This window comes from Nerophis lumbriciformis, linkage group LG35 (genome assembly GCF_033978685.3).
Source record: "Nerophis lumbriciformis linkage group LG35, RoL_Nlum_v2.1, whole genome shotgun sequence".
Taxonomy (NCBI): Eukaryota; Metazoa; Chordata; class Actinopteri; order Syngnathiformes; family Syngnathidae; genus Nerophis; species Nerophis lumbriciformis.
In genome coordinates, this window is record NC_084582.2 from 18,602,560 (window position 1) to 18,628,688 (window position 26,129).

Genomic DNA, 26,129 nt, shown 5'->3' on the forward strand with positions numbered 1-26,129 from the left:
AAATAGTAAAAAAAAATGTGTGCAAAATAATTTAAACACAATTATAAACAATACAATTCAAACGTCAGGAAAACATTTATGTGTAAACCTTACCATCTCAGCTGTGACCTAGATTTGAAATACATTCCGCATTTCAAGACACACTAATGTTCACTATGAAAGCCACTGGGACTGAATGGGGAAATGTTCTATGATATGCCTATCAGTGATGGAGCAGGAAGAGGGTAGGATTACGCTTGCGGTAAAAAAGCTTCCTGTCAGTCGTCATTTTACAAGTGCTTCTTTATGCAAAACGGGGACCCCATGAGTCGCATGTTTTATGGGGTCGTGTTACACGTTTAGGGTGGGGCGGCCCTGGGTACATAATTTGATCATCACTCAAATAATAAAGAAAGAACACATCAATCATAAGACAAAGATTTATTTAACATCTCTCTAGTCAATAAACTATCATATAAATTATTAAATACAAAGCTGCCCATATAAAACTATGAATTCATTGAACATTGGCACTGAAGCTCTTGATAACATAGACCAGGGGTGCCAAAGTAAAAATGTGCCCACCAGAGATTTTAAGTGTACAGCATCACCATGAATGAGTTTAGCCCTATACTTCCATATATATAAGGTAGTGGAGATGTTGAGAACTAGGTAGTTTCTTTGCAGACATGTCATCAATGATTGTGTGATCTTAAAACAGGTCAGTACGATTATGTAAAATATTTGAGAGGCCACCCTTTGGCGGGCTAAACGAAACAACCCAGTGGCCCAAATTTGGCCCATTGGATCCAATTGGGTACCGGTGACATATACAATAGCAAATAAAGTAGTAACATCAGTCACATTCATCTGTCACATTTTCAACAGAAAAATCATCTACAATGTGACACCTCAAAGATCTGGATCAAACGAAGAGTGAAGTTGGAAAACTTCTGCAACATTCAACGGACCGTCTCCTGCGTTGTTAATGGCTCCCTCCTCAATGGGCGCTCTAAACACTTAAGAGTTTCTGAAGTACCTGGTCGCATCCAGGGATCAGTTGAGAATGATTCTACTGAACTTTGACGATTGTGAGTGAGGGGGCAAAACGGGGGAGGTAATGAGTCATCATCAGACAGATCTACAGTTCCTGCAGAATGGGATAGAGAGATCATTTTAATCACATGAAGCTTTTAATGCACAGAAATTAATCAGTCAAGCTGTACCGGCTGTATTTCCACGACAAATGGGGTCTTTCAAATCGAATATCCTGTCCTGGTCCTTTTCTTCAATGCTGGACTCCGCTACTCTCTGCTTCCTGCTACTTATGTGAAATGGGTTGTCATAGGAGGACTCTTCTTCCTGAACCATTCAGAAGACATGATACAAAAGTCCCATGTAAACTGTTATGTAATGTGTAACTCAGAAAGAAACATTTAGACTAATGACATTACCAAAGTACAGTTGTACCTCAGTTTTCATAGGCCCTACTTTTTGTACATTTTTGTTTTTGACAAAAAAGTTGCCCCAGTTTTCGTATACCATCTCGGTTGTCATAGGACCAGACATTGCACAAACAAATTAGATTTTTTGCTCATGTATCATTTAATGGAATCGAGTGCTAAAACAAAGAATTCCATGCATCGATGACGCAATGTTTTAGAAGAATGGTTCGTGGTTCCTTTACAGTTGGGAAACAATGGACAGATTCCGTCCAGGGAATCCTTCGATGATCTTTATTATGTGTGTGGGGTTTATTTGTTCATAGAACGCACTTAGAACGATGAACAATCGTTGCCGAAACAAGTTCTTTCAAGCACTGTGTTGCCTGAGCTGTCCATGCACTGTTCACGTGATAAGGTGTTCAAGAATACTGTGTTAAAGTCTTTTTATTGAATACTGCACAATTGAGCTGCAAACTATGTGGCCAAAGAAAGTTTGATAAAGAAGATGAGAAACATTACTAAGAAAGAACTAGTAGCAGAGTACAAAAGTGGCCTTAGTGTGGCACCCTCCTCTCCGCTCATCACTTTGGTCTTTACTACAAAGAGTCTTCAATAAAAAGGTAAAAATTATGTCAAAAGTTAAATTATCCATTTTGTTTGTCTTTTATATGTATTATCACATTGTTTTCTGCATAAAACTATTTCATTTTCTATAAAATGTGTTAATATTTTTGGGTGTCTGGAATGGATTCATTTTATTTACATTATTTCTTATGGGAATAAATGCTCTGGTTTTGGTACAATTTGGTATTTGTGAGACCTTTTTGATTACAATTGAAAACCCACGTAACACTATACTAATATGTAAGCATTTTGTACAACTGAGCACCTGTGGGTATGGGCACCGTCTGGTCAGCCTCCTCCTTTCCCGGGCTGAGGGTTGGTGTGTCATGTTAACGTCTGGGGAGCTTGGTACTGGAAAATCTTCTCCCAAAGTGGCTGAACACACAAATAATCAGCCACTCATTGACAATACTATCAATCAAACACTATACTACCACGATCAATGTGCACTACCCTTTAGGTTACAGACAACATTCAAATTAACAAATACTAGTTTAGGTTAATATTTGGGCTTTAATATGGAACAGGTGCAACAACAAAAAAGATAGCACATTGCGTAATGATAACGGTAAACACGTGTGACTTTAACGTGATCAGTTCTATCACAGCACTCTTACCAAGGAAGGCACTCTCTGACTCCAGCAGAGATCCTCGTGGAAGTCGGCCCATCTCGCTTCCCTTCAACACAGACAAGTCCTTTCACACGGCACTCATCAGAGTTCTCAGTAAGGTAATTTGGGAAACTTTCTTGATAACAAAGCAACCAACATTTCTTTTAACTCACCAGATAGTGGTTTTGATCTGGAGGCGATATGTCAAAACAATCTGCAACACAAGATATTTGACTGCGTACACAAAAAGTATCAATTGCTAATTGATTACTTTTACACACGGCACCGAAGCATTGGCTGACATCTTTTGCTTAGCAGAATATTGAGAGTTTCTTTGAGGAGGTACTTTTATGATAACAGGAAAAGCAGCATGTTTGTTCGTACATTTGTTTGTTTTTGTCAGTCGTTTACTTTATTAGTCCGCGAGGGGAAATTCAGATTTTCAGCACAAACCCATTCAAGAGCAAACACACATTACAGGGAGACAGAACAGGAACGCTGACGGGTCAGCCAACTTTCAGCGGCCCTTAGAAGGGTGGGCAAAAGGTAAACGCTGGGTATGGGGCTGTGTTGGATGAGTAAAAAAAAGGTTCGGTCTGAGACTGGGCTCTTGGGGAGGGGGTCCAGACTGAGGCCAAGAAAAAAAAAACTCAAATAGCCATAAGCACACATAAACATGTTACATAAAATCCAGAAAACTTGCAACAGAGGGAAGGGAGTGGGGGCTACATGAACTAATATTACTAATAGTACTAATATTAACATTTACTAAATAAATCGTTTAAGTGTTTTTTTTTACCATCCTGGTGTGTTGACCTCTGACGCGGTTCCATGTCGTCCCACCTACTCCGACTGATTACGCCCCCTGTCTTCTCTGTTTGGACCTCAGTGGAGCTGAGCCTGGACTCACCATCTGAGTCACATACACAAACTAGTCACGTTACGTTATTTTAAACTTTTAGTAGAGTACAATTTACAGTTTAAGAGTTCATCACCGGAGTGATCGAGTTGAAGTAAGTCATGAATTCGCAGCAGAGTACTAGGTTGCAGTTTCCTGGAGTTGTGCCTTCGAACTGGAGCTTGGGGCCGCCGCCTCGCCATTTCAAACACATCCACTTGCTGGTGCGCTTGTCTGTGTAAACAAATACAAGTTTCATTGTTTTTGTTAACAAATAGCAACAGTGGAACCCTTTTATGTCGACCCTCGAACTGGCTGACTGACATCGACGGTTGTCGACATAACCAAGATCGAATCTCAAACTAACCATTGCCTGCACATTCACTTGTGATGTTAGCAATTTTTTAAAATGGTTGTCCTCTAATAGGGTTTAATTTTCCCAGGTTTTTACACATTGCTTATTTGTATTCTCCCATCCAGCCTGTGGTTACGCTCACTCCGCGTAAGTTGGGCAAAGTGTGCTTAAGTCGTGATTGAAAATGAAATCATTACTAATTAGGCGGACTTTGCCATGAAGCCTTTTTTCGGCGCCGTGAAAACCATGGAACATGGAGTTTTCCTAACACTTGTGAACGTCACACTTCAAATTTGAAAAGGTCGTATTAATCCAGGCCGAGTTAGATGTTGTATGTGTGTTGCCATGGTGATGTAGTGCGTGTATGCTCGCTAGAACAGCGTCACTTTCCTGGCTGGATGTGAGCAATATTCCATAGAACAAACTTTGTTTCACTTGTTATTAAAACCACCCTAATGTTATTAGTAGAGATGTCCGATAATGGCTTTTTTGCCGATATCCGATATTCCGATATTGTCCAACTCTTAATTACCGATTCCGATATCAACCGATACCGATATATACAGTCGTGGAATTAACACATTATTATGCCTAATTTTGTTGTGATGCCCCGCTGGATGCATTAAACAATGTAACAAGGTTTTCCAAAATAAATCACCTCAAGTTATGGAAAAAAATGCCAACATGGCACTGCCATATTGATTAATGAAGTCACAAAGTTCATTATTTTTTTTAACATGCCTCAAAACAGAAGCTTGGAATTTGGGACATGCTCTCCCTGAGAGAGCATGAGGAGGTTGAAGTGGGCGGGGTTGGGGGGGGGGGGGGGGGGGGGCAGAGGGTAGAGGGGGTGTATATTGTGGCGTCCCGGAATAATTAGTGCTGCAAGGGGTTCTGGGTATTTGTTCTGTTGTGTTACGGTGCGGATGTTCTCCCGAAATGTGTTTGTCATTCTTGTTTGGTGAGGGTTCACAGTGTGGCGCATATTTGTAACAGTGTTAAAGTTGTTTATACGGCAACCCTCAGTGTGACCTGTATGGCTGTTGATCAAGTATGCCTTGCGTTCACTTGTGTGTGAAAAGCCGTAGATATTATGTGACTGGGCCGGCACGCAAAGGCAGTGCCTTTAAGGAAGGGTTATTGGCGCTCTGTACTTCTCCCTACGTCCGTGTACACAGCGGCGTTTTAAAAAGTCATACATTTTACTTTTTGAAACCGATACCGATAATTTTGAAACCGATACCGATAATTTCCGATATTACATTTTAAAGCATTTATCGGCCGATAATATCGGCAGTCCGATATTATCGGACATCTCTACTTATTAGTGATGTCAAGAGTCGTGTTTAGTAAAACTGTTTGTGAAGGTGTGATACGTCAGGATGAGCTTACACAGCTGTTTGTGAGTGTGTGTTCTCTGTGCGTGTGCTTGCAATTGGGGAGTGTGACTGTAAAATAAACAAATCAGTTGATATATCCTACATTATATATCTATCCATCCATACATCCATCCATTTATCTTCTTCCGCTTATCCGAGGTCGGGTCGCGGGGGGAGCAGCCTAAGCAGATAAACCCAGACCTCCCTCTCCAGTCACCTCGTCCAGCTCCTCCTGGGGCATCCCGAGGCGTTCCCAGGCCAGCTGGAAAACAGTCTCTTCACCGTGTCCTGGGTCTTTCCTGTATCATCCTATCGGTCGGACGTGCCCTAAACACCTCCCCAGAGAGGCGTCCGGCGGACATCCTGACCAGATGCCTGAATCGCCTCATCTGGCTACGCTTGATGTAGAGGAGCAGTGGCTTTATTCTGGAATTCCTCCCGAACGATGAAGCTTCTCAGAACCAGAACCATGGACTCTGAGGTTCTTATTCTCATTTCAGTTGCTTGACAGTCGGCTGCGAATCAATCCAGTGAGAGCTGAAGATCCTGGACATATGAAGCCAGCAAGACCACATCATCCGCAAAAAACAGAGATCTAATCTTGCAGCTACCAAACTGGATCCCCTAAATGCCCTGACAGAGCCTAAAAAGTCTGTCCATAAAAGTTATGAACAAAATCTGTGACAAAAGGCAGCCCTGGCGGAGTCCAACCCTCACTGGAAACGGGTCTAACTTACTGCCAGCAATGCTGACCAAGCTGTGACACTGATCATACAGGGAACGGACCGCCACAATCAGGCAGTCCATTACCCCATACTCTCTGAGCACTCCCCACATTACTTCCCGAGAGACACGGTTGAATGCCTTCTACAAGTTTACAAATCACATGGCAAACTCCCATGCACCCTCGAGGACCCTGCCAAGAGCTGGTCCACAGTTCCAAGACCAGAAAGAAAACCACGATGCTCCTCCTGAATTCGAGGTTCGACTATCCGACACAGCCTCCAATGTCCATGCAATGCTGCAGAGTCTTGTCAACCAAGACACCGCCACAGAATCCAGAGCCTTAAGGAACTCTGGGCCGATCTCATCCATCCCCTGGGCTCCGCCACCGAGGGACTTTTTAACTACTTCAGCAACCTCTCCCCAAGAAGTAAGAGAGCGCACCAGATTCCCCAGGCACTGTTTCCTCATAGGAAGATGTGTGGGTGGAATTGAGGTCTCTGAAGTATTCCCTCCATCGATCCACAACATCCCAAGTCGAGGTCAGCAGCACACCGTTCCCACTATACACGGTGTTGACAGTGCACTGCTTCCCCTTCCTGAGGCGGCGGATAGTGGCCCAGAATTGATTTGAAGCCGCTCGGAAGTCGTTTAACAAGGCTTCCCCGAACTCCCCCCCCCCCCATGTCCAAGTTTTTGCCTCTGTGACCGCCAAATCCACGCACCGCTTGCCTGTTGGTACCAGTTTGCTGCCTCTGGAGTAGATAGCCAGGAATCCTTTTTTCAGCTTGACGGCATCCCTCAACACTGGTGTGTATATGTAATGTAGTAACAGGCACATTAATAATAATTGTATTGTTATCATTAATAAAATAATATTAACATTAATAACATTATTATTAGTAATAATAAAATCATGTTTACATAGTTTGCTCATTTTAAGCATACCGCAACATATTAATTTCACAGACACATCACAATGTTCAGGTTACAATTTTACTCATGGCAGACTTCATGAGAGACAATGACTACTTTGAGACAAATGATGAACCAGAACCTTACATTTTTGAGCCTGAATGTACGCACGGGCACAAAAACACACGCAAATGCACACTCCACACAGAAACATCCAAACGGAAGATCAGTTAGACCTTATTGTCTGTAATAATGTCAAAAGATTTAGGGTAGTTTACACTGGCTTGAACAAGAAATGCATTAATTAGATTAAAATACCGTTTTCTTCAGGTTTCTCCCTTAATGCTGCCAGGTGTCAGCTCGTTTAGGTGCGCGACCAGCTGACGCGCTTTTGACAGGCGATTTAGATGGACTTTTGTTTGTTTCTTTCAAAATAAAGCAATGAGGAACGTTTTATGATATTTGAGCTTTTTTCAAACTTATTATAGCCAACGGTATGTAAATAATACACTATATACGGTATATCCTTTCATACAATATATCACTTAAATTAGTTTTCATGTTAAAAAAAAAATATATATATATACATATATATTTTAAAGGTGTGGCGGCAGTTATCTTGCCGTGGCATGGCGCCATGATCATTAACATGTAGGGGAAACCCTGCAGTAATACTGCAACATAACGCACCGATCCCCCCCCCCCCAAAAAAATACCCCTTCAGGTTTTACATTTTGGAGTGGGATTTGTTTAACACAGAAGGGTTGTTGACATAAGCGGGTTCCATTTTAACTCATGTCTCTAAATTAAAAAAACAATATGCTTCTATAAATAATAGGTCCTGGGTTAAGACTCCCAGTCAGGGTTGAGTCAGAAAAGGCCAGATAAGCATTAAAAACTAAGACAAGCATTAATGTAATTGCATTGCTGTGGCGACCCCTGAAAGGAAAACCCGAAAGTAAATCAGTGATTCCACAGTTTGTACAGTATTGTATGGTATCAACATTATATACTTAAAACACAGTAAAAAAACAATTGTTTAGGTTAGTTCAAGTAAGTTTGTACATGTTCACAGTTGATCTAGTCAGTACCTTCGAGCAAAAAGGGAGTCCATTTCATCCCAATCTTCATACTGTAGATTGACTTCTGGCTCCATTCGTTTTAGCCTTCGGTGAAGCTGCTGACGCAATGCTGACAATTTGCTGTACACCTCCCGTTGCTCAGCTGTAAACATACACCGTAAACACTGTTCAGTTTAGTCTGCTATCCATTGTCTTGTATGTCAATTCTTAGAAGCTGCAGAAGGTATTACAATTAATTGCTTCCAACTCAAGTCAGACCACCACATCTCAAAAAGGTAGAGAATGAGACAGGTGGCTCGAGATGTAGATTGTGGAGCATTGCAGAAGAGACTGAGTAAAGGCACTAAACCCCTAAGTGCCTCCTGGCATGTCACTGAATGTGAATGTAAACAAACACCAAAAGGAATTTCCCACTGAGGGGATACAATAAAGAGGATTGTTATGAATACTGTTCCAAACTTGTACCCGTGGGCAGCTGAAGATAACCATAACACAACTAAGGCAATTGATTGGAAGTTTTTTTTTCAGAAAGATACAAGCACATTGCTCAATTGAAAGAGCTTGATTGCTTTTTCTGAGTGCGCACACACCTGCAGATCGAAGTTCATTCCTACAAGCAGGTGGAGAATGGGGGATAGACAGAGATTGTTCCTAAAAAGATTAAAAGCACAAGGGTTAAGAACACATTTCCAAACAGAAAGAGAAAAACTAAGAAATAAAATACAAGGTAGGAAACTGGTACAACACACGATCATTGCCTTGTGTGTTTTAGAGTGTGTTGTTAGACTCACAGAAAGGGGAGCAGTGGATTGTCGGCTCTCAATGGTGGGAGGCCTAGAGCTGCACTGCTGTTTCCTCTCCAAGGTGGACTTTGATGGGGGCAATTCCCTGTGAACCTAAGTCCCCCCCAATAATTATACATAATATGATCATGTGCACACCTGCATAGAAGTAGTACAATATTTTCAAAAGATCACAGCTTTAGTGATCAATACTAATGTTATTCCACTTAAAATTAGACACTCAATTCAAGCAGCAGCGGAAACTAGACAGTACGCACCATTTCTATTTGGGCTTCCCTCTCTTGTTCACACTGCTTCTCCTGTGCCGCTTTCTTCTTTTCGTCTGCCTTTTTACTTTCTGCTTCCTTCTTCTCCTCTGCCTTCTTACTTTCTATTTCCTTCCTTTTCTGTTCTGCCAGCAGATGTTGTTTCTCGACTCTGGCCTTAACCTGAGGCAGAATCCCTATTTCATTTGTTTGTTGTACTTTGATAAGAAAAACTCGTTTTTGGTCAATCACCTCCATCTCCTTTCGTTTCTTCTTCTCTTGTTCTTCTTCGTAGTCCTTCTGGATGCGAGCCATGTCCTCTGCCACCTTCTTATCTAACTTTTCTTCCTCAAGCCTGATCTGTTCCCTTTCCTCTGCCTGTTTACGCTGCTTCTCCTCTATCTGCAAACACATACAAGCTTTTAGGTCAACTGGACACTTTAATGAGCAATTTTGGGTGTACACTTTAAAAGCCTTCACCTGAATTTCTGTTTAAGCAGTTTCTATGGGATAGTCTAAATGCCTGCTACTACGTCCCACAACAACACCTTTAACCACTGGTACCACCTGACCAAGCATTAGCTTAAAGACAAAGACTTTTTGCATTCGCCTTTATCTACAAGACTGGTCAATAAACTCTGTCATTTCAAGCTCTTGAGGCCAACAGGGTTTGAGGTACCTGCAGTTTGAGTTCAGCTTTGTACTTCTCGTTGTCACGGAGCTGCTGCTGTGTGAACTGCTCCTGTATGAGCTGGTTGTCAAACATATTGCCCACTACCAACTGGGGCGTTTGGACATGGGTGAAGCCTATAAAAAAAAAGTAATAGGACTGAAATGTCTGCTCATAAAATTACAGTGTAAAACTTTATAGATGACAGAGATAGAGCATTCATTCAGGTTGTATCTGTGCAGCACAGTAACATGTTGTAATACTCCTGTTACCCATGTCAACAACTCTAGAGTCAGCGCTTTTTGTATGCTTTTGTGTGTATGTAAATTCTAGACATGATGAGCTGCCGACCTGTCCTGGGTGTACACTGCCTTCCGCCCGAATGCATATGGGATAGGCCCCAGCCCCAACATGTTATTAGTACAGATATTATTTGGTTATAGTTCATGTATTTTCTAACCCACTCCTGTTACTTTCAATCCTATCACTGAAATGAGTCATCTTTACCATAGGAATCTTGCACCAAAATAAATTAACCTTAACTGAGATGGGCCAATACACATTTAGAGTAGTTTAATGTGTGTTATCAGATTTAGATTTAAGTTTATTTTTAAAGAGTTACAACAGGCAAATAGCAGCAATTTAGTGGTGTGGCTCATTGAATGTTAGTGTAATTCCTTCATTTTAATGTATTCTCTTAAATGTTTACATATTTCAAACAAATTAATTAACTATATTCTTAACTTCTGTCACATAAATCGGTTTGACTGTAAGGCTGCAGTGTTTAAAGTAAAGTATATGATCAAAGTGTGTTACATACCAGGGAGCCGGTCACTAGTGTCAGTGCAACTGCTCTCTGCTACAGTACCAGAGACCCTGTTGTTGGCTGTCATCACAGCTGCTCTCCTTCGATCTGGGTGGCTCTTGGCCTCTTCATTCAGCTTGTGCATCTGGCTAAGGTCAGCTGGCCGGTAGTATCATAGTTGCATAAAAAGAGCATGTGGCAATCAAAGAAGTGTATTAAAACAAAATCTTGGGAGGATAACTGTGTGACACACCAATGAGATGTCCTGTACTGTCTCTGAGTGGGGCTCCGCCTCCACCTCGACCCCAAGGTTGATGTCTTCTCATGTCGTCCTTCAATTTTGCCTCGTAACGCTCCTGCTCCTCCCTCTCCACACGCTTTCGCTCCTGCTGCTCTTGAATCTGTAACACAACACTACTATAGTCACATGAAGATCGCTTTGTTCCCCATACATTAATTTACTTGTTGCTTGTCGTTACAACTCCTTATAGTAAGTGGCAGTATGCATCGTTTCCCACATCTTAACACACCTCATACGCACTCGGTCAGCCCAAGAATAAGACACAGCAGGAGGGATTTGTGTTACAACTTATATCTAACAAGTAATCAGACCAGTCTGTTTTATTTGTGACGTTAAAAAAGGACAAAAAGAAACGACAGAAGACAGCTAATTTGTAGTTCCTAATATATTTTTCTGTCTCTCACATTATTCCTCTTTCCTACAGTGCTTATTACAATAAATGCCAATGCATCACAGACACTTGTGTAAAAAGGGCATGACATTATACCGGAGACGATGATGTGAAAATAATAGCAACAACAGACCTTTGTAATGAGTACTTTTGGATTTACACTGAAAAATGGTCCAATTAAAAAATAAACGTTACAGACTAGTTGTCCCTTTAGTAGTATGCATAACACAAAAGTAACCAGAAAATATACTTCCAGCTTTTTATTTTTTTCATTCCTGAAAATGCAGTAATGTTGTGGCCAAATACCTGTGTCAATACACAGTTGAGTGTAACGATCTTGCAGGAAAAGTAGGCAAGGGGTAAACATTCTCGATTGAATACGACAGCAACAATAAGCACTATTGGCAAGACGAGAAGAGGTGGAGGGACAGGAAGGGATTGGTGTGGCACGGGGGTATTCAATACAGTGGAGATCCAAGGATTGGAAAGGGTTTGCACTATTTGAGTCCCAAAGTTTGCTATTTTACCTTGTTGAAAAGCTGGATGTCCCCTTTCCTGGCATCGCCCTGCCAACATATCACAAACTAAGATGCAGTGAATGAATCCCACCCAACCTCTTGATTTTCAGGATAGTTTGTGCATACTTCAGCATATATATAATCATTCCTGTGTATTGGCACTACAACAGAGGTCTGTCTGATCTGAATCGGATTGGGATGAAGAGGTGTTCATGAAATCAACTTACAAGTAGACAACTCAACAGTAATGCTTTGAATTTCTCAGAAACATTTTGATGACGTTCAGTCTGATGATAGTAAATTATTTCATTTAACAACGTGGCCGTTGTGTTTTATAAAGAGCCCCTGTGTAATTGTCATGGTAATTTTGATTCTGTGACGCTGCAACAGTTATCATGGTCTTAGAATTTGCTCAAACTAAATTGTTACGGCACCTTAACTTCTAATAAAATGAATCAAGGGAGACTTCACAAGAGTTGCATGATTTCTACGTGATTACATAAATTCCACCTAGGGTCTGGTAATTAAAAACTCTACCACTCATAGGTGGTAAGTCGGTCGATAAGAGATAAAACAGAGGTGTATGCGGCCCTAAGTATTTCTGTCAATCTATAACCCTGCATAGGAGCTGTATACAACACTGATGGATTATTGATTTAGAGTGGAGTTTTGATTCAAACATCAGCCTTCTGTAGATGAATGCAAAATCTTATTTTAAATTTAATCCAGATGAAGTCAGGGTACATCCTGGATAAGTCGGGTCGATAATACATCATAGACTAAAAGAGACACGAGATGACTCCAACATACCTGTTTGTGTAGGCCCTCTAGGTAGTCCAAATTTGTTTGCTTGGTTGATCGGGAACTCTCTGGGGGAAAAAGCCCAGTAAGGGGGGCCGAAGTACCAGGCTTAGTCTTGGACCTGTCAGAAAAAGAAACACTGTACCACTACTTGGACCAATTTTTGCTTTTACTATGATAACAAATAAACTATTCAGTCCACTGAAACAATTTGAGTTATCTTGAGTTACGACCTATACGTTACTTAATCCCTTATCTGTGATTATGAATTTTATCAAATGTTTGTTGAAAGAGTAATAGGATCACAAAGTATAGTAATAACATTCATTTGCTTCTCATGCTATCTATGTTTAATTAAACAAAGAAGCTGTCCTGTTGCACGTGAAAAGTCTAAATGTGGTTCGGACATTTTCTGCCAACCTCCTTTTTGGATCCACTGCATTTTAGTGAGCATTGTCTCAGCAGCACCATTGTATTTTTAAACTTAAGTGACACATATGCTTTTGAGTTGCGCTGCTTCTTACTCGCTCCTCGTGATACAATAAAATACATTATTGTTTGAATCAATTGTATGTCTCCAAATACTGAGGTAACGCTACAAATTACAATAGCAAAATGTTGACAGAAGAAAAAGTATATTTACTGCTGTGGAGGCTGAGCAAGCCTGCTTCCACTGTGGGGCCTCATATCACCAAACTGACTGAGCACAGCGCCTCCTGGTGGTATGGTGGTATAAGGGGAAAGCCCAGCCTGGGCGGCTGTATTAACAGTACCGGTATTAGTATTGGACCTGTCAGGACAAGAAAAAGTACCACTGCTAAAACAAAAGGCAATTTCTGCTTCTCCTATATTGTTTTATGCAATATTCAAAATGTTCCAGTCTACTGAGCAATAATATCAATTATCTTGAGTTAGTGTTCTTATCATGTATCTGTGATTTTACTCTTGTCAACTGTTTGTTTAAAGGGTAATAGTTAGGCATCAAGCAATTAACAAGATATTAAGTTGCTTCTTATGCTATTTAAGCTGAGTGAAACAAAGAATCAAGCATGTTTACTGCTGTGGGGGTTCAGCAAGCCTGTTTCCACTGTGGGGTTTCATATCACCAAACTGACTGGGTACAGCTCCGCCTGGTGGTATACTAGTATGGGGGGGAAACCCAGTATGGGGGGTCATAGTAACAGGCATAGTATTGGACCTGTCAGGACAAAAAAACACTGCAAAGAAAGGACATTTTTGCTTCTCCTATCTTGTTTTATTGCGGTAATATTCAAAACTACAGCCGTCCCTCACTACATCACCCTTCAAATATCGTGGTCTCACTAAATTGCGGATTTATAGAAACTTTTTTTTTTAAAGCATAATCTGCATGTTTTGTTGTCTAAGTGTTAAGTGAACTTGTATGTATTTATTTATTTTAGTTTCATATGTATCACAGGGCAGTATTTGTCTAACTTTCTATTATCATGTTGTGGTGATTGATAAACATATTCCCCCAAGCGGGACTTTTGCGTCAACAAAACAACATGTGGCCAATCCTGGCAATATCTTCACCGCTGCAATCTCATGTTGACCAACTTTGACTTTATCTTCAATTCCTGCCTCATCAATAACAAATCTCTACATTGGTGAGACTTTGACGTGAATAATGTCAAAAACCAGACAGACCAGACTCGAAGCGCCATATTTGCTAAGAAATCTGCTCTTAACAATCAGCAGTCTGGGCAATGCGAAGTGGAGATGAACTCATATCATCTTCGACATCAATATCACAGCTTTGACGTGATCGATGCGGAATGACAACGCAGGACGCGCATTGCTAACAAGACGGAATGCCAACATCACAGCTAATGACGCGTAGCTGCGACGGTTTACCAAAGTTTACGCCCGTGGTTTCAGCACATGGTAGCCTAGTTATAACTTAAAGGAATTACCGAGGATGTTATAAGTATTTGATGCTTGGAGGATCCTCCGTGTTATTGGTGCATAATGTAATGTTAACCAATTGATTAAACTGTTTTATTTACTAAGAATAATCCTACGTCACATAAATTAGTTTAGGCAAGGCAAGGCAAGGCAACTTTATTTGCATAGCACTCTTCATACACAAGGCAGACTCAAAGTGCTTCACAGACAACAAAGTGAAATGAAAGAAAATAAAAGCAAAATTAAAATGCAGACAATAAAAATAAAAACAGTGCGGACGTTAATAGTTAAAATATTAAAAGATTTAGCTGAAAGCTAAGGTGAACATAAAAGTTTTCAGTCTAGTTTTAAAAGTAGTCAGAGTTGGGGAAAGTCTGACATCTTCAGGAAGTTTATTCCAGCTATTTGTTGCATAGTGACTGAATGATGCTCTCCCTTGATTTGAGTTTACTCTGGGAACCGCTAACAGATTGGTCTCAGAAGATCTTAGTGATCTAGAGGGCTTATATAGTGGGAGCATATCGGTGATATACTTTCGGCCCTAGACCATGTAGTGATTTATATGTGAGCAGGAGGATTTTGAAATCAGTTCTCTGATGTACAGGGAGCCAATGTAAGGATTCAAGAATTGGTGTAATGTGCTCACATTTTTTGGTCTTTGTTAGAACTCTAGCAGCAGCGTTCTGAACAAGCTCTAGCTGCCTGACAGTTTTTTGGGAAGACCTGCAAGGAGACCATTACAATAGTCTAGCCTACTGGTAATAAAGGCATGTACAAGTTTTTCTAAGTCTTGAGCTGACATGAGCCCTCTAAGTCTTAGTCTTAGTAGGCCGATTTTGTTACTGATTTGATGTGACTGTCGAAATGTAAATCAGAATCTAAAATAACCCCAAGATTTCTGGCTTTATTTGAGGTTTTCAGGGACAGTGATTGAAGGTGTTGGATGACTTTAAACCTTTCTTTTTTAGCACCAAAAACAACAGATTACTGCAATCATGTCCAGTACTTATTAACCACGATACATGAGGGACGACTGTATCCAGTCTACTAGGACATAATTTCAATTCTTATGAGTTACTACTATTCTTGTCACTTATCTGTGATTTTACTCTTGTCAAAAGTTTGTTTAAAGGGTAATAATTGGATTTCACCAAGTAGTAATTACCAAGATATCCCTTTGCTTCTTATGCTATCTAAGTAGAGTAAAACAAATAAGCAAGAATATTTACTGTGGTGGGAGCTCAGGAAGCCTGTTTCCACTATGGGGTCTCCCATCACCCAAATGACTGGGCACAGCTCCTCCTGGTGGTATGTTGTAGTAAACCATGGGAAGACCCATAGAAGGGTAAGGCAAATGACCATCTAGGCAGAGATGGAACATTAAAATAGTTAAATAACAAGTTTCAATGTGGATGAAGAGAACAAAAGAGATCAGAGCTTACAGTAGGCAATGTTTGGGTCAACCATGTTTCTATAGTAGTGATGAGGCTCGCCATAGTTGCCTCGGGAGGGGTCCATGACATTAAGAGGCGGGTGAGGAAGCACCCAGGGAATTCTGTAGAGTGAAACACAATAATACAAATACAAAAATACAAATTATTTCTTGACGTTACTAAGCCATTAGATACACAGTGAAATGTCAGTCAAACTTAAAAGAACTCACAGTCTTAGAACACGAGTTCTCCTAATTTCAACCCTTCTGATTGTTAAAATTATAACCAACATTTAATACTAAAAGAGTTGATGGCAGATGATTTTTCAGTCACCAAAGTATACCTGGGAGTATCCATAGCTCTTTGGAAGAAGGTAGCAGGCTGGCTATTAGAAGACAGTCCACCTTCCACCAGGTCCATGGTGGAGCTGCCCTCCATCACTGGAGACTGAAAAGCCAAACGGGGCTGATCGGGTGGAGGCGTCAGCCTGCCACCACTGCCAGTTTTGTCTTTATTAGATAAACTTCTGGATGAAGATTCTCTCTCTCCCAACGCTGAAGGCTGCAGGAAGTTAAGGTCCCTTCTCTTGTTCAGTCCAAACTGCTCAACTTGGTGCTAATGTGTGGATGGACAGATAAACATCAAACTAAAGTGCTTTGTGTATCACACAATAATCAATGAATAAAAAAAAATATATAGGACAGACACTTTACAGAAATGTGTGGAAATATTATATTTTTCGATCAAATGCACAGTGTTCTCGCCCCCCATTATACCATTCATCCGATAGTTTTGCTCTATTGCGTTGCAAAATGACAGTTTACAAGTGAGGAAGACACCTACCAGCACAAAAATAGTCACTCGCATTAGCATTCAATTCAGTTGCACACCTGAAACTTTTTTCATAACAAGGCTAATTGACTAACAGGGGCGACTCCTTCGTAACAACTGTTGTGCTGGCAGAGTACTCCCTTTTGCACTAGAATAGAGCAAAACCATCCACGTCTGGGCATGTCACTGCAATTCACTCTATGTCTGAACCAGGCCTCAATCATTCGATAGCAGCTAGTCCAAAATGCTGCTCCTTGCCTTTTAACTGGCACAGAAAAACATGAGCACATTACCCCCATTTTAGCATCCCTTCACTGGCTCCTAGTTCATTTTAGAATTCATTTGAAAATATTATTGTTAGTTTTTAAATTTCTTAACCGATTAGCGCCACAATATATGTCAAACCTTTTAAAAATGTACACTCCAACAAAGTCTCTAAGGTCAACTGATCAGTTTCTTATTGTCGTCCCAAAAATCAGTTTAAAATCCAGAGGGGATTGTGCATTTTCTGCTGTGGCTCTAAAACTTTGGAACATATGATATCCCTTTTGCTATTCGGAAGGCTCCCTCTTGAATTTTTTAAATCACATCTTAAAACATATTTTTACTCCTTGGCTTTTAAACAAGCATGAGGGTTGTGATTTTAGTCTATTAAAAAAATTTTTTTTTTATCTATTTACTCTTTACAATTAAATGTTTTATACAAGTGACTTTCCTTACTTTTATCCTGCTTCTAAATATATGTTTTAACACCTGTGCAGCACTTTGTGTAACTTTTATTGTTTTTTGAAATGTGCGATATAAATAAAGTGGATTGGATTAGATTTTAGAGAATAAATAAACTGTATCCTGCACCATGCCCTCAGACTACAGCTGTCTGGGGCTGAGGTTGTTAACCTCCACGTGGTGAGCCTAGGAAACCAGTGCAAACTAGGCCGACAACAACACAAAACCACTAATCAGAGGTACCATGGTGTCATCCGCTATGGTGTGGCAAACTTTCAGGCTTCAGTCTGATTTTTAAATCTCTGTACCCCAGGCAGGCTTCAGCTCTACACCCTTTTAAGCCACTGTTTACGGAATGAGAATAACAACGTAGCTTTTGTGTCCATGTAACCGCCATTTTATTGCGTGTGGTGGATGGATCTGTAGCTACACGCATTTTGGTAGCTAAGACTTAAGCTACTCAAGTCGAGTTGAAGCTTATTCTGAGCAATATTGCCGTGGCAAAAGTCCTGATTCAACATTTTCAACAACTACAGGTCTGTATGCATTAACTGAGGAAGCCTGCTCAAATGAGAGGCAAAACGTCTAAGACTAAAAAGGAACAGTCCAGCTGCGAAGGATTTAATGCCTTAAGAACTGTGCTGGGTTTAACATATTTTTATACGTATTACATTGTTACTGTATTTACTATACTGTACATATACAGTGCATTTACATTTTTGCAAAGCTTTCTTTAGCTTAAATACTATTTGTAGGATTTGGTTTCCACCAAAATGTTGCAGTTTTTTTGTCACCAACTTGGTTATTGTACGAGATAACGCTATGCATAACAAACAAGTTTCTCTGCATGTGTGCTAGAATCCCAGAAAGAAAGAATCCCACGCATTGGTGACTCAGCCTTGTTGTATTATGTATTATTATTATTACATAGCGTAAGTCCCACTGTGTTCATAACACGTCTTTATTACTGCGCCAGTTCTCTAACCCTCCACCCGGAAGACTATGATGAATCTGTCTATGATGAATATATGATATCATCACTGGTGGATTCTGTAGTTCTTTACTAAGTAACACAGTTAATGCAGTAATACCACAAGTCTCTTTTTTTATGGAGTACGGCTACACAATAAGACACCATGGGGCCAAACAAAGATGCATATGCAAGCACTTTGATATTCAAGAAAGAACTCGTAAAGTACAAAAAAGTATGGTGGCGTCCGCTTCACTCTTCCTTCCTCCCTTTGCGCTCACTTGCCAACAGTCTTCAGTTAAAAGTGATGTTGAAAATACATCATTTATATGAATTTCACGTTGTTTTCTTTATGTATGCCACTATAATTAGTCTCTGTAAAATGTTTTATTTTAATATTTGTGTGTGTCTGAAACAGATTATTGGATATATGTAATTTCTGTGGTTTTTATATGATTCGCTTTTTATCAGCGCTTTTGGAATGGATTGATTAGGAACAAAAAACAGAGGTACCACACTGTATTATTAAAACATTTATACAATTTTTTCATGTGTGTTAAGAGTTTGTAAAGGGGTTACATATAAAGGCTATCATATTGAATAAAGGTTTTCATAACTAAACACTATTCAAATTGAAAGTGGCCGTTTTCCTGAAATGCAAGCCCTACGATGGCACAGAGCACACTGTATTCACATGCTACTGCCTCAAAAACTAATTGGCAATGTTTTGCATCAAATTCTGACCTGATTCTCTGGATCGTTTGCCCTCGTTACAGCAACTCTTAGCTCCAATTTTTTCTCTCTGTAACAGAGTCAAAACATACAGTTTCAAAATAGTTATATAGTCACTTATCAATCTACATTTTCCATTTACTGATGCATTTCCAACCCATTAAGATTCTCAGACAAAAAGATGGTCCCTCCCAATAACAAAATTCCAAGTAATCCACTTGTTTATGCAGTGCAGTGTAGTAGTAAGTCCAATGACCAATACCGGTACATTGGAGAGACCACACAACCCTTACACCACTACATGACAAACATTAGAGGGTAGTCCCCTCAACCAGAGAGTCATGGGTTGAATTGCATTTTTTTTTTTTTTTTTAAAAAGGACATTCCTTTTCGGACAACTATGTCTGAATCTTGGATGGGGGAGTACTGTTGGTCTGAAAAAGGTGTAAAAGAGGCCATCTATGTCAGGGATATTCAAGTTAAGTTTTGAGGGCCACATTTGCGGAAAGCTAAGGACTGGGGTCGGACTTCTCCCTTCACTATTAATCTTATTTTGTACATTCCGAAGAAGCAGCATTCTCTACAGTAGACAGTTGATTTTGGTCTATTTATTTTGTCAGAGTTACATGAGCGGTCTGTGTTTTTAAGGAACTTCTGCAAAAAAAGCTAGTCAAAGATCATCTCTATGAAAGCACTCTCGTGTTTTTAAGAAACATTCAGAATTTTTTTAACTGAACTCGCGGGCCACTAGTTGAATAATCCAAATAATTATAAGGAGAGAACCTAAAATGGAACCTTGAGGAACACTACAAGTATAACTGAAGAAGATAAACAAATTACTGCATCTGAAGTAAACAAGCTGCAGCAACACCTTAGTTAAATAAATCACATTATTAAAAAAAGTGTTACTACAAAAAAGGAGAGAACCTAAAGGAGTGCCTTTAGGAACGCCTCATTTATGTAAATCACAAGTGTGTTTACAGTGGTTCAAGATCCCCTATACAACAGGAGTACTTGTGTTTTTAAGAATTTGCTTCAAAAACATTTGTATTCCAAGTTTTGAATCTAACTCAGGTGTGGTCCTGATTTGGGCCTCAGGCCGCCAGTTGACAAGCCCTGATTTACGTCACAACTAGAGAAGCCTTTACAGAGGATGTGGTTTGCATCACCAGCTGTCGCCTGCCAACAACCATGTCATCTTTCACCCAAAGACTGTTTCGTCACACGGGTGGAGTGACCTCTAACGAGTAAACGAGCTACTGGTAGACAGGACAGTCGTTTATCATCCACCCTGGTCTACAGCAAGTGAAGTGAATTATATTTATATAGCGCTTTTTCTCTAGTGACTCAAAGCGCTTTACATAGTGAAACCCGATATCTAAGTTACATTTAAACCAGTGTGGGTGGCACTGGGAGCAGGTGGGTAAAGTGGCTTGCCCAAGGACACAACGGCAGTGACTGGGGTGGCGGAAGCGGGGATCGAACCTGGAACCTGGAAGTTGCTGGAACGGCCACTCTACCAACCGAGCTATACCGCTCCAAGAACAACTCTATTGTTACCATACACAGAGGACAAACCCATCAAAAACATTAATAGGGAGACACCACACCTAAAATTTTGAGCTGAAGAAGCCTTTTGGGTAAAAGGTGAAAAACCTTCAATAAATTAGAGAAGTCCATTTGCCTTAAATTCAACTTTTTCAGATTACCATGAACTGGATGACAGAGAATCGACACAGACATATTTATATAACTTTTTTTGTTTAACTTGTGAAAAAGAGCACTGAAAGTATGACTCAGGTCAACAGATGTCTTTTGAAATTGCATTTTCAAGGACACATCTACTATGAGTTACATCTCAAATATGCTTTAACTTGTGCATACTTGTACATAATGCAGTGATTGGAGTTTGAGCTTCATGGTCTTTGAAAGTCTTTACAATGATTTGGATAAATTCGTGCAGCAGCTGTATGTTACTGGGTTTCAGAATACATCTCAAAACAATAAAAAACCCAACAATTCAATAAATAAAGATGAATAAAGGCTTGCCTCATCTTGTTTCTTTTCTGCTCGGCTATCTGTTCTTGCAGCTCCTGCCTGTAGCGGTCCTTCTTCTTCTGCACGGCTTCAGCTGTATCAATGGCTCCTAAACATTGTTTGTTTATAATTACTTACTGTGGATCCCAAGGTGTAATTGTGTTGTGCGATTTGAAAAAGGCATATTACCGATTAGAAGGCCGGTAGCAAATTCAGCGTCATCAGTTTTCTTCAGGGCGTTTGATCTCCGGCCTTGTCTGGCAAAACCTGAAGGCATCTCTTCATTCTCCCTAGAAAAAGCAACGAAAGAGCAAACAAAACCTTGCAAATGTCTAACATTTGAAAAGAAAATATATTAATTCCAGCTACCTTGTATCATTCCTTGTAGATTGGGTCTTCTCATAACTGGCATCTAAACCTTGTTGCCTACTACTCCTGGAGCCTGTTAGCTTCACCTTAAAATGCCGATCCTCCTCTGATTCCAGGTCAATGGGCTCATAACGCTTGTCTTTGTGTCTGTGAGATTCCAAAGATGGCTCTTCAGGAAAGGAGGGGATCGTGACCTCAGAAGGGGAAGGAGGCCTATAAGAGTCCCTTCTGGCTTCTGTCAAAGCGGCTGCATCCCTCCATGAAGGTGTTTGCTGTTTGAGAACATCGCTTGTCTTCTTTTCAAGCAGCTTTTGCTGGGATGTAGGAAGTAATGTATGACTGACTATCCTTTGGAAACATGGGTACAAACTTGGAAACAACCACTGTAACATACAGTATATACCCGTACATGTAGTTCTTTCTTGCCCGTGTACAATAGATGGTAAATGGTAAATGGGTCGTACTTGTATAGCGCTTTTCTACCTAGATCCCTATCTATTCACCATTCGCAGCCACACATATACTGTACATAGATTTCTTATTAAGCTAATTCTTTTTTTTAGCAGCCTGTAGGAAAACTCTCATGCCAATTCTATCTAAAATCAGGCAGTTTTTCACAGAAAACACATTTAATTTCCTAGTAAGTGGGCTATACTTTATAAATACATAATAACCAAGTCTAAAAATACACAATAAAAATACTTGAGTTCCCTGCTTCAGGGATTCAGTTTTGGACCCGCCAGCGAATGGCAAAAAATCTGCAAGCAATTGACCGCTATAAAAATGTTTATTTGATCACACTGCTTGCTTACCCTCCTGCCATTGTTTACTCAACACAATCCAGGTGTAATCTTAAATATGTCTTAATAGGGCTGCACGACTAGAGTTGCACAATATATATGATTTAAGTCAATATATAAATTTGGTGGATGGTAGAGATGTTAATAGCATCGTTATATCGTGATTATGCATGTTGATGACGCATTCTAGCTGTGTCCTGCAAATTTGACTGTGACAAGCCTTTTAATGTGATGTTAATCATTTATCATCACAGTGTTTGAGTTTTGAAACTGTAATTTAAAAAAAGGTATGCAGCAATAACTTTTGCATTATTGCTGGTAGAGTAAATACACTGTCGGTAAACGACCAGCTCCAAACTCCATAGAGAATATCCCCTCCACTGAGAGCTGTGTATGAGTGTGTGGTAATAATTGGACACAAGAGAGATGTCAGTGGATGCTATGATGACTTTAACATAAGTATTAAGGGGAAATGGAATCTGCCAAGAATATCAACCTTTGCATCACAAATGTTGGAAATCATATTGGTTGATGCGCTTTGCAAGATTCTATCTCTCGTAAATGCTGTTATTTATTCATATTCCAATTGAAAATAAAAAATGTTCGCAGGCCGACTTAAGGGACACTGTAACGCTGGATTTAGGATAAGCGTACTTGTAATTTATCTGTCTATATGTGTGTGATACTGTATTAGTTACCACAATAGCTTACAAGAGGTGTTCATGTTTAACATCTACATAACAACAATGACACATACAGTGTACTTCAGGGGGTTTAATAATATGACAGGATAATCTTTATTCTACAGTAAAATTTGAATTATGTCACCTGTGCCATGTAGTTTCTGTATTCCATACGACGCTCATGCTGAAGTCTCTTCTTCTTTTTATCGTACTCCACACCAAGGGGAAGACCCACACTGTAGATCTCTTCTGATAAAGCACAACAATTAGTATTTCAAGACATCTTTCCCCTTAACTACCACACCACAAAATACTAGAAATAATGACAATATAGGTACAATACACCAATACACATTTCATTAAGAGTGCATATGTGATCACAAACCTTTCTCTTGTGGAGTCAACTTGGGGGGAATGTTCTCCTTGATCGTGGACCGATAGCTTCTGTGAGGTTTTGCCTGTCAGAAGACAATAAATATTAATTATCCAAATTTACATTAAAGCATATCCAATACGCATTATGTAGATTAAAATCATCATAGGTTCCCTTTAAACACTTGGGGCCTGATTTACTAAGATCCAAAAATCATGTGCTAAACATCATGTGCAATCTATAAAATAACATGTAATATTGGTGGGTGTGTTGCGTGAAATTTACTAACATTGCACATGCTATTCATAAGTGGCGCATTTATTTAAAGGAGGGTTTTTGCATGTACCACGCAGCTTTCATCATGGAGACGTGGCGTTTTGCTATTAAACAAGCAGAAGGCATGTAACACTTTTTTGTGGGCATTCTGGAAGCACTTTTTTGTGCACTGCTGATACGCACATGGCAGAGAGGCTGAATTTACTATGCTCAAAATGCATACTTCAGGGATTATTTTTCATATAGAAGATATTCTATATATAGGCAAGTTTGAATAAACGCGGTTGTGCCATGGACCCCAAATTTTCGCCCGTTTTTTCCCCCCACGAGGGTCAAACGCGTTGTTTTTCACCAAATGATCGACTATCTGCAGTGAATCAACCCACTGGTAGATAGTGCTCGCCCCATTCTGTGACGTGGGAGCACAATCCATCATCCATGTCAGGTCACGTGGGAGGCTATCCATCAAAAATCCTCGTTATCGTCATCAGCACTCTGCGTTTGCCAGCAGTGACATAAAGCAGATGCGACAAATGCTTATTTACTTTCAAGATGTTGTTCATGTTTGGCTTTGCCGGGCTCTTTATTCTTTCGCCTGTCTACATAAAGAAAACAGACATTTTTGTTGTTGTTTCTGAAGCGAATCATTGACGCGTGTCCCCTTTGAAAAAAATGCATCTGTACTATTGCGACGAGAAAGGATTATGCAGTTCCAACACTACAGCAAGTAGGAAGCACAACACAAATGGGAACTCATAAACCTAAACCACTGTGCGTTGGTAGGTCTGCAAACTCCCACTCTTCTCACCACATAACGCTGGATAATTTTTTTGGTATTTTTTAGAAAAAAAAAAAAGGTCAAACTTAAAAAGTTCAATATAACGCACGCTCAAGAATAATGTGATCGGGATTTTATGGACCCCAACGGCCGCGTTATGTCAAACTTTGAGTGTATTCAAAATTAAAAATGAACGGCATTAAAAAACGCCAGCAGACACCTAAACGCTTCAATTGAATTTGTTTTAATCAGCCCCATAACTCACCCAGCATGCAGCAAAAACATTATACAAGGATGTTGCTGTATAGACGACATGTCTAATATTTTTACGTTTTGACAGATTATGCGAAAAGGGTGACACACGCACACATTCTCTGTTCCCCGTCTGGCTGCAGCACCGATACTGCAGGTAACTGTGTCAGTTTGGACATACTTTTCAAAAGTGGTAAATAGTGCTCACAAAACACTGGGTGATGAGCATTGATAAATCACATTGCACATACTGCATAGTATATTTGCATCTTCTAATCCCAGTACTGTGGGCGTATTGCTAATCAGCATACGTTCTGCAAATGAATGAAAACAGAGACGCAAAATGGATTGCGCTCCTTATTCTGCTCACTTAACAGACGCAATCCACTTTTTTTTTTCCGGCAGGCAAGTATACCGGGGAGGTACAAAATACACGCCTGCCTGGAGCGCCAAATGACCTAAGTGCATGATTTTTTATAGCGTTTGTGTTTAGAGCGTTGCTACGCCATTAACCTTGTCGGCCACAATAGATGAGAGTTAGCTCAAATTATGAGGCTTCAGAAGTGTACTGTGTTGCACAGTTTAGTCAATAGCATACGCACCCTGATTTCCATGTAAGGAGCATCTTCCTCTAAACTTGCTCTATCTTGGGCCACTCTTGCCTTACGCTCCCTGATGAAGTTCTCCAGTTCATCGTCCAGTTCCATCATTTACTTGCCACCTGATCACACAGAAATAGCATAAAACATACATTCTTGAATTAGTAGAAAATAAACAAGAACTGCAGGGTGTGATTACTGTCCAACAAAGGTAACATCAAATATAAATTGCTCTATTACTAGTAAATTAATTGCTTAAATGAACACATCAAGGAAGCCTGGCCGATATTGGAGAACATGTTATTTTGATTAACTATTGTCATGATTGTTTAAGAAAATAAATAGGTACAAAAGGAATATGGCATTTCAAAAGAGGTCTGATTTGTTTAATTTGGGTACATTTCCCTACCCCATATCTTGACCTTGTTTGCGGATGCCACTGGCATCAATACTGTCTGGTGGGAAAATTAACTCTTCGAAATGACTGCTAACCATCGCTAGCAAGTCGAGCTAGCCATCGCTAACCTTCCAACTTCAAAGCCTCTGTTTCACCAACAATAAGTGTAGAAAAAGACCTTCTGTGAGAGCGAAAACAGAGGACGAGGAGGAGGAGAGTCAGAAATCAGTAGTCTCTGAGAAGTAACAATGATGTAAAACGACATGGGAGCCAAGATGAATGACATGGGGGCTAGGCTGAACAGTATGAAATACTTCCTCCAAAATACATTAAGGAAATGATGAATGATACTGCATTGATTCGTAAACAAATAAATGGGCTGTAAGGAAAGGTGGTTGGGCT

At 40.1% G+C, this 26,129-nt stretch overlaps 1 protein-coding gene across 6 annotated transcripts in view; it reads right to left on the reverse strand.

Annotated features, from left to right (window-relative positions):
• Positions 1-413: 413 nt before the first annotated feature.
• Positions 414-26,129, reverse strand: part of LOC133575128 (centrosome and spindle pole-associated protein 1-like) — a 29,390-nt gene continuing 3,674 nt past the window's right edge. Inside the window, exons 2-28 of one of the 6 annotated variants that reach the window (XM_072912255.1) lie at positions 25,334-25,452; positions 23,438-23,510; positions 23,198-23,298; positions 21,570-21,883; positions 21,390-21,490; positions 21,213-21,309; positions 19,176-19,233; positions 16,248-16,519; positions 15,914-16,026; positions 15,701-15,833; positions 12,555-12,666; positions 11,754-11,792; positions 10,788-10,935; positions 10,550-10,693; positions 9,739-9,866; positions 9,312-9,461; positions 9,072-9,242; positions 8,803-8,907; positions 8,602-8,662; positions 8,021-8,153; positions 3,637-3,791; positions 3,459-3,572; positions 2,833-2,873; positions 2,666-2,744; positions 2,314-2,423; positions 1,206-1,341; positions 414-1,129 (exon numbers count right to left, since the gene is read on the reverse strand). In XM_072912255.1, coding sequence (XP_072768356.1) covers positions 942-1,129; positions 1,206-1,341; positions 2,314-2,423; positions 2,666-2,744; positions 2,833-2,873; positions 3,459-3,572; positions 3,637-3,791; positions 8,021-8,153; positions 8,602-8,662; positions 8,803-8,907; positions 9,072-9,242; positions 9,312-9,461; positions 9,739-9,866; positions 10,550-10,693; positions 10,788-10,935; positions 11,754-11,792; positions 12,555-12,666; positions 15,701-15,833; positions 15,914-16,026; positions 16,248-16,519; positions 19,176-19,233; positions 21,213-21,309; positions 21,390-21,490; positions 21,570-21,883; positions 23,198-23,298; positions 23,438-23,510; positions 25,334-25,441 — 3,384 coding nt within the window. In that variant the 5' untranslated portion in view covers positions 25,442-25,452 and the 3' untranslated portion in view covers positions 414-941. Of the gene's footprint in view, positions 1,130-1,205; positions 1,342-2,313; positions 2,424-2,665; positions 2,745-2,832; positions 2,874-3,458; positions 3,573-3,636; positions 3,792-8,020; positions 8,154-8,601; positions 8,663-8,802; positions 8,908-9,071; positions 9,243-9,311; positions 9,462-9,738; positions 9,867-10,549; positions 10,694-10,787; positions 10,936-11,753; positions 11,793-12,554; positions 12,667-15,700; positions 15,834-15,913; positions 16,027-16,247; positions 16,520-19,175; positions 19,234-21,212; positions 21,310-21,389; positions 21,491-21,569; positions 21,884-23,197; positions 23,302-23,437; positions 23,511-25,333; positions 25,453-26,129 lie in introns of all 6 variants that reach the window. The other 5 variants (XM_072912256.1, XM_072912254.1, XM_061927604.2 and 2 more) reach the window with 5 other exon arrangements.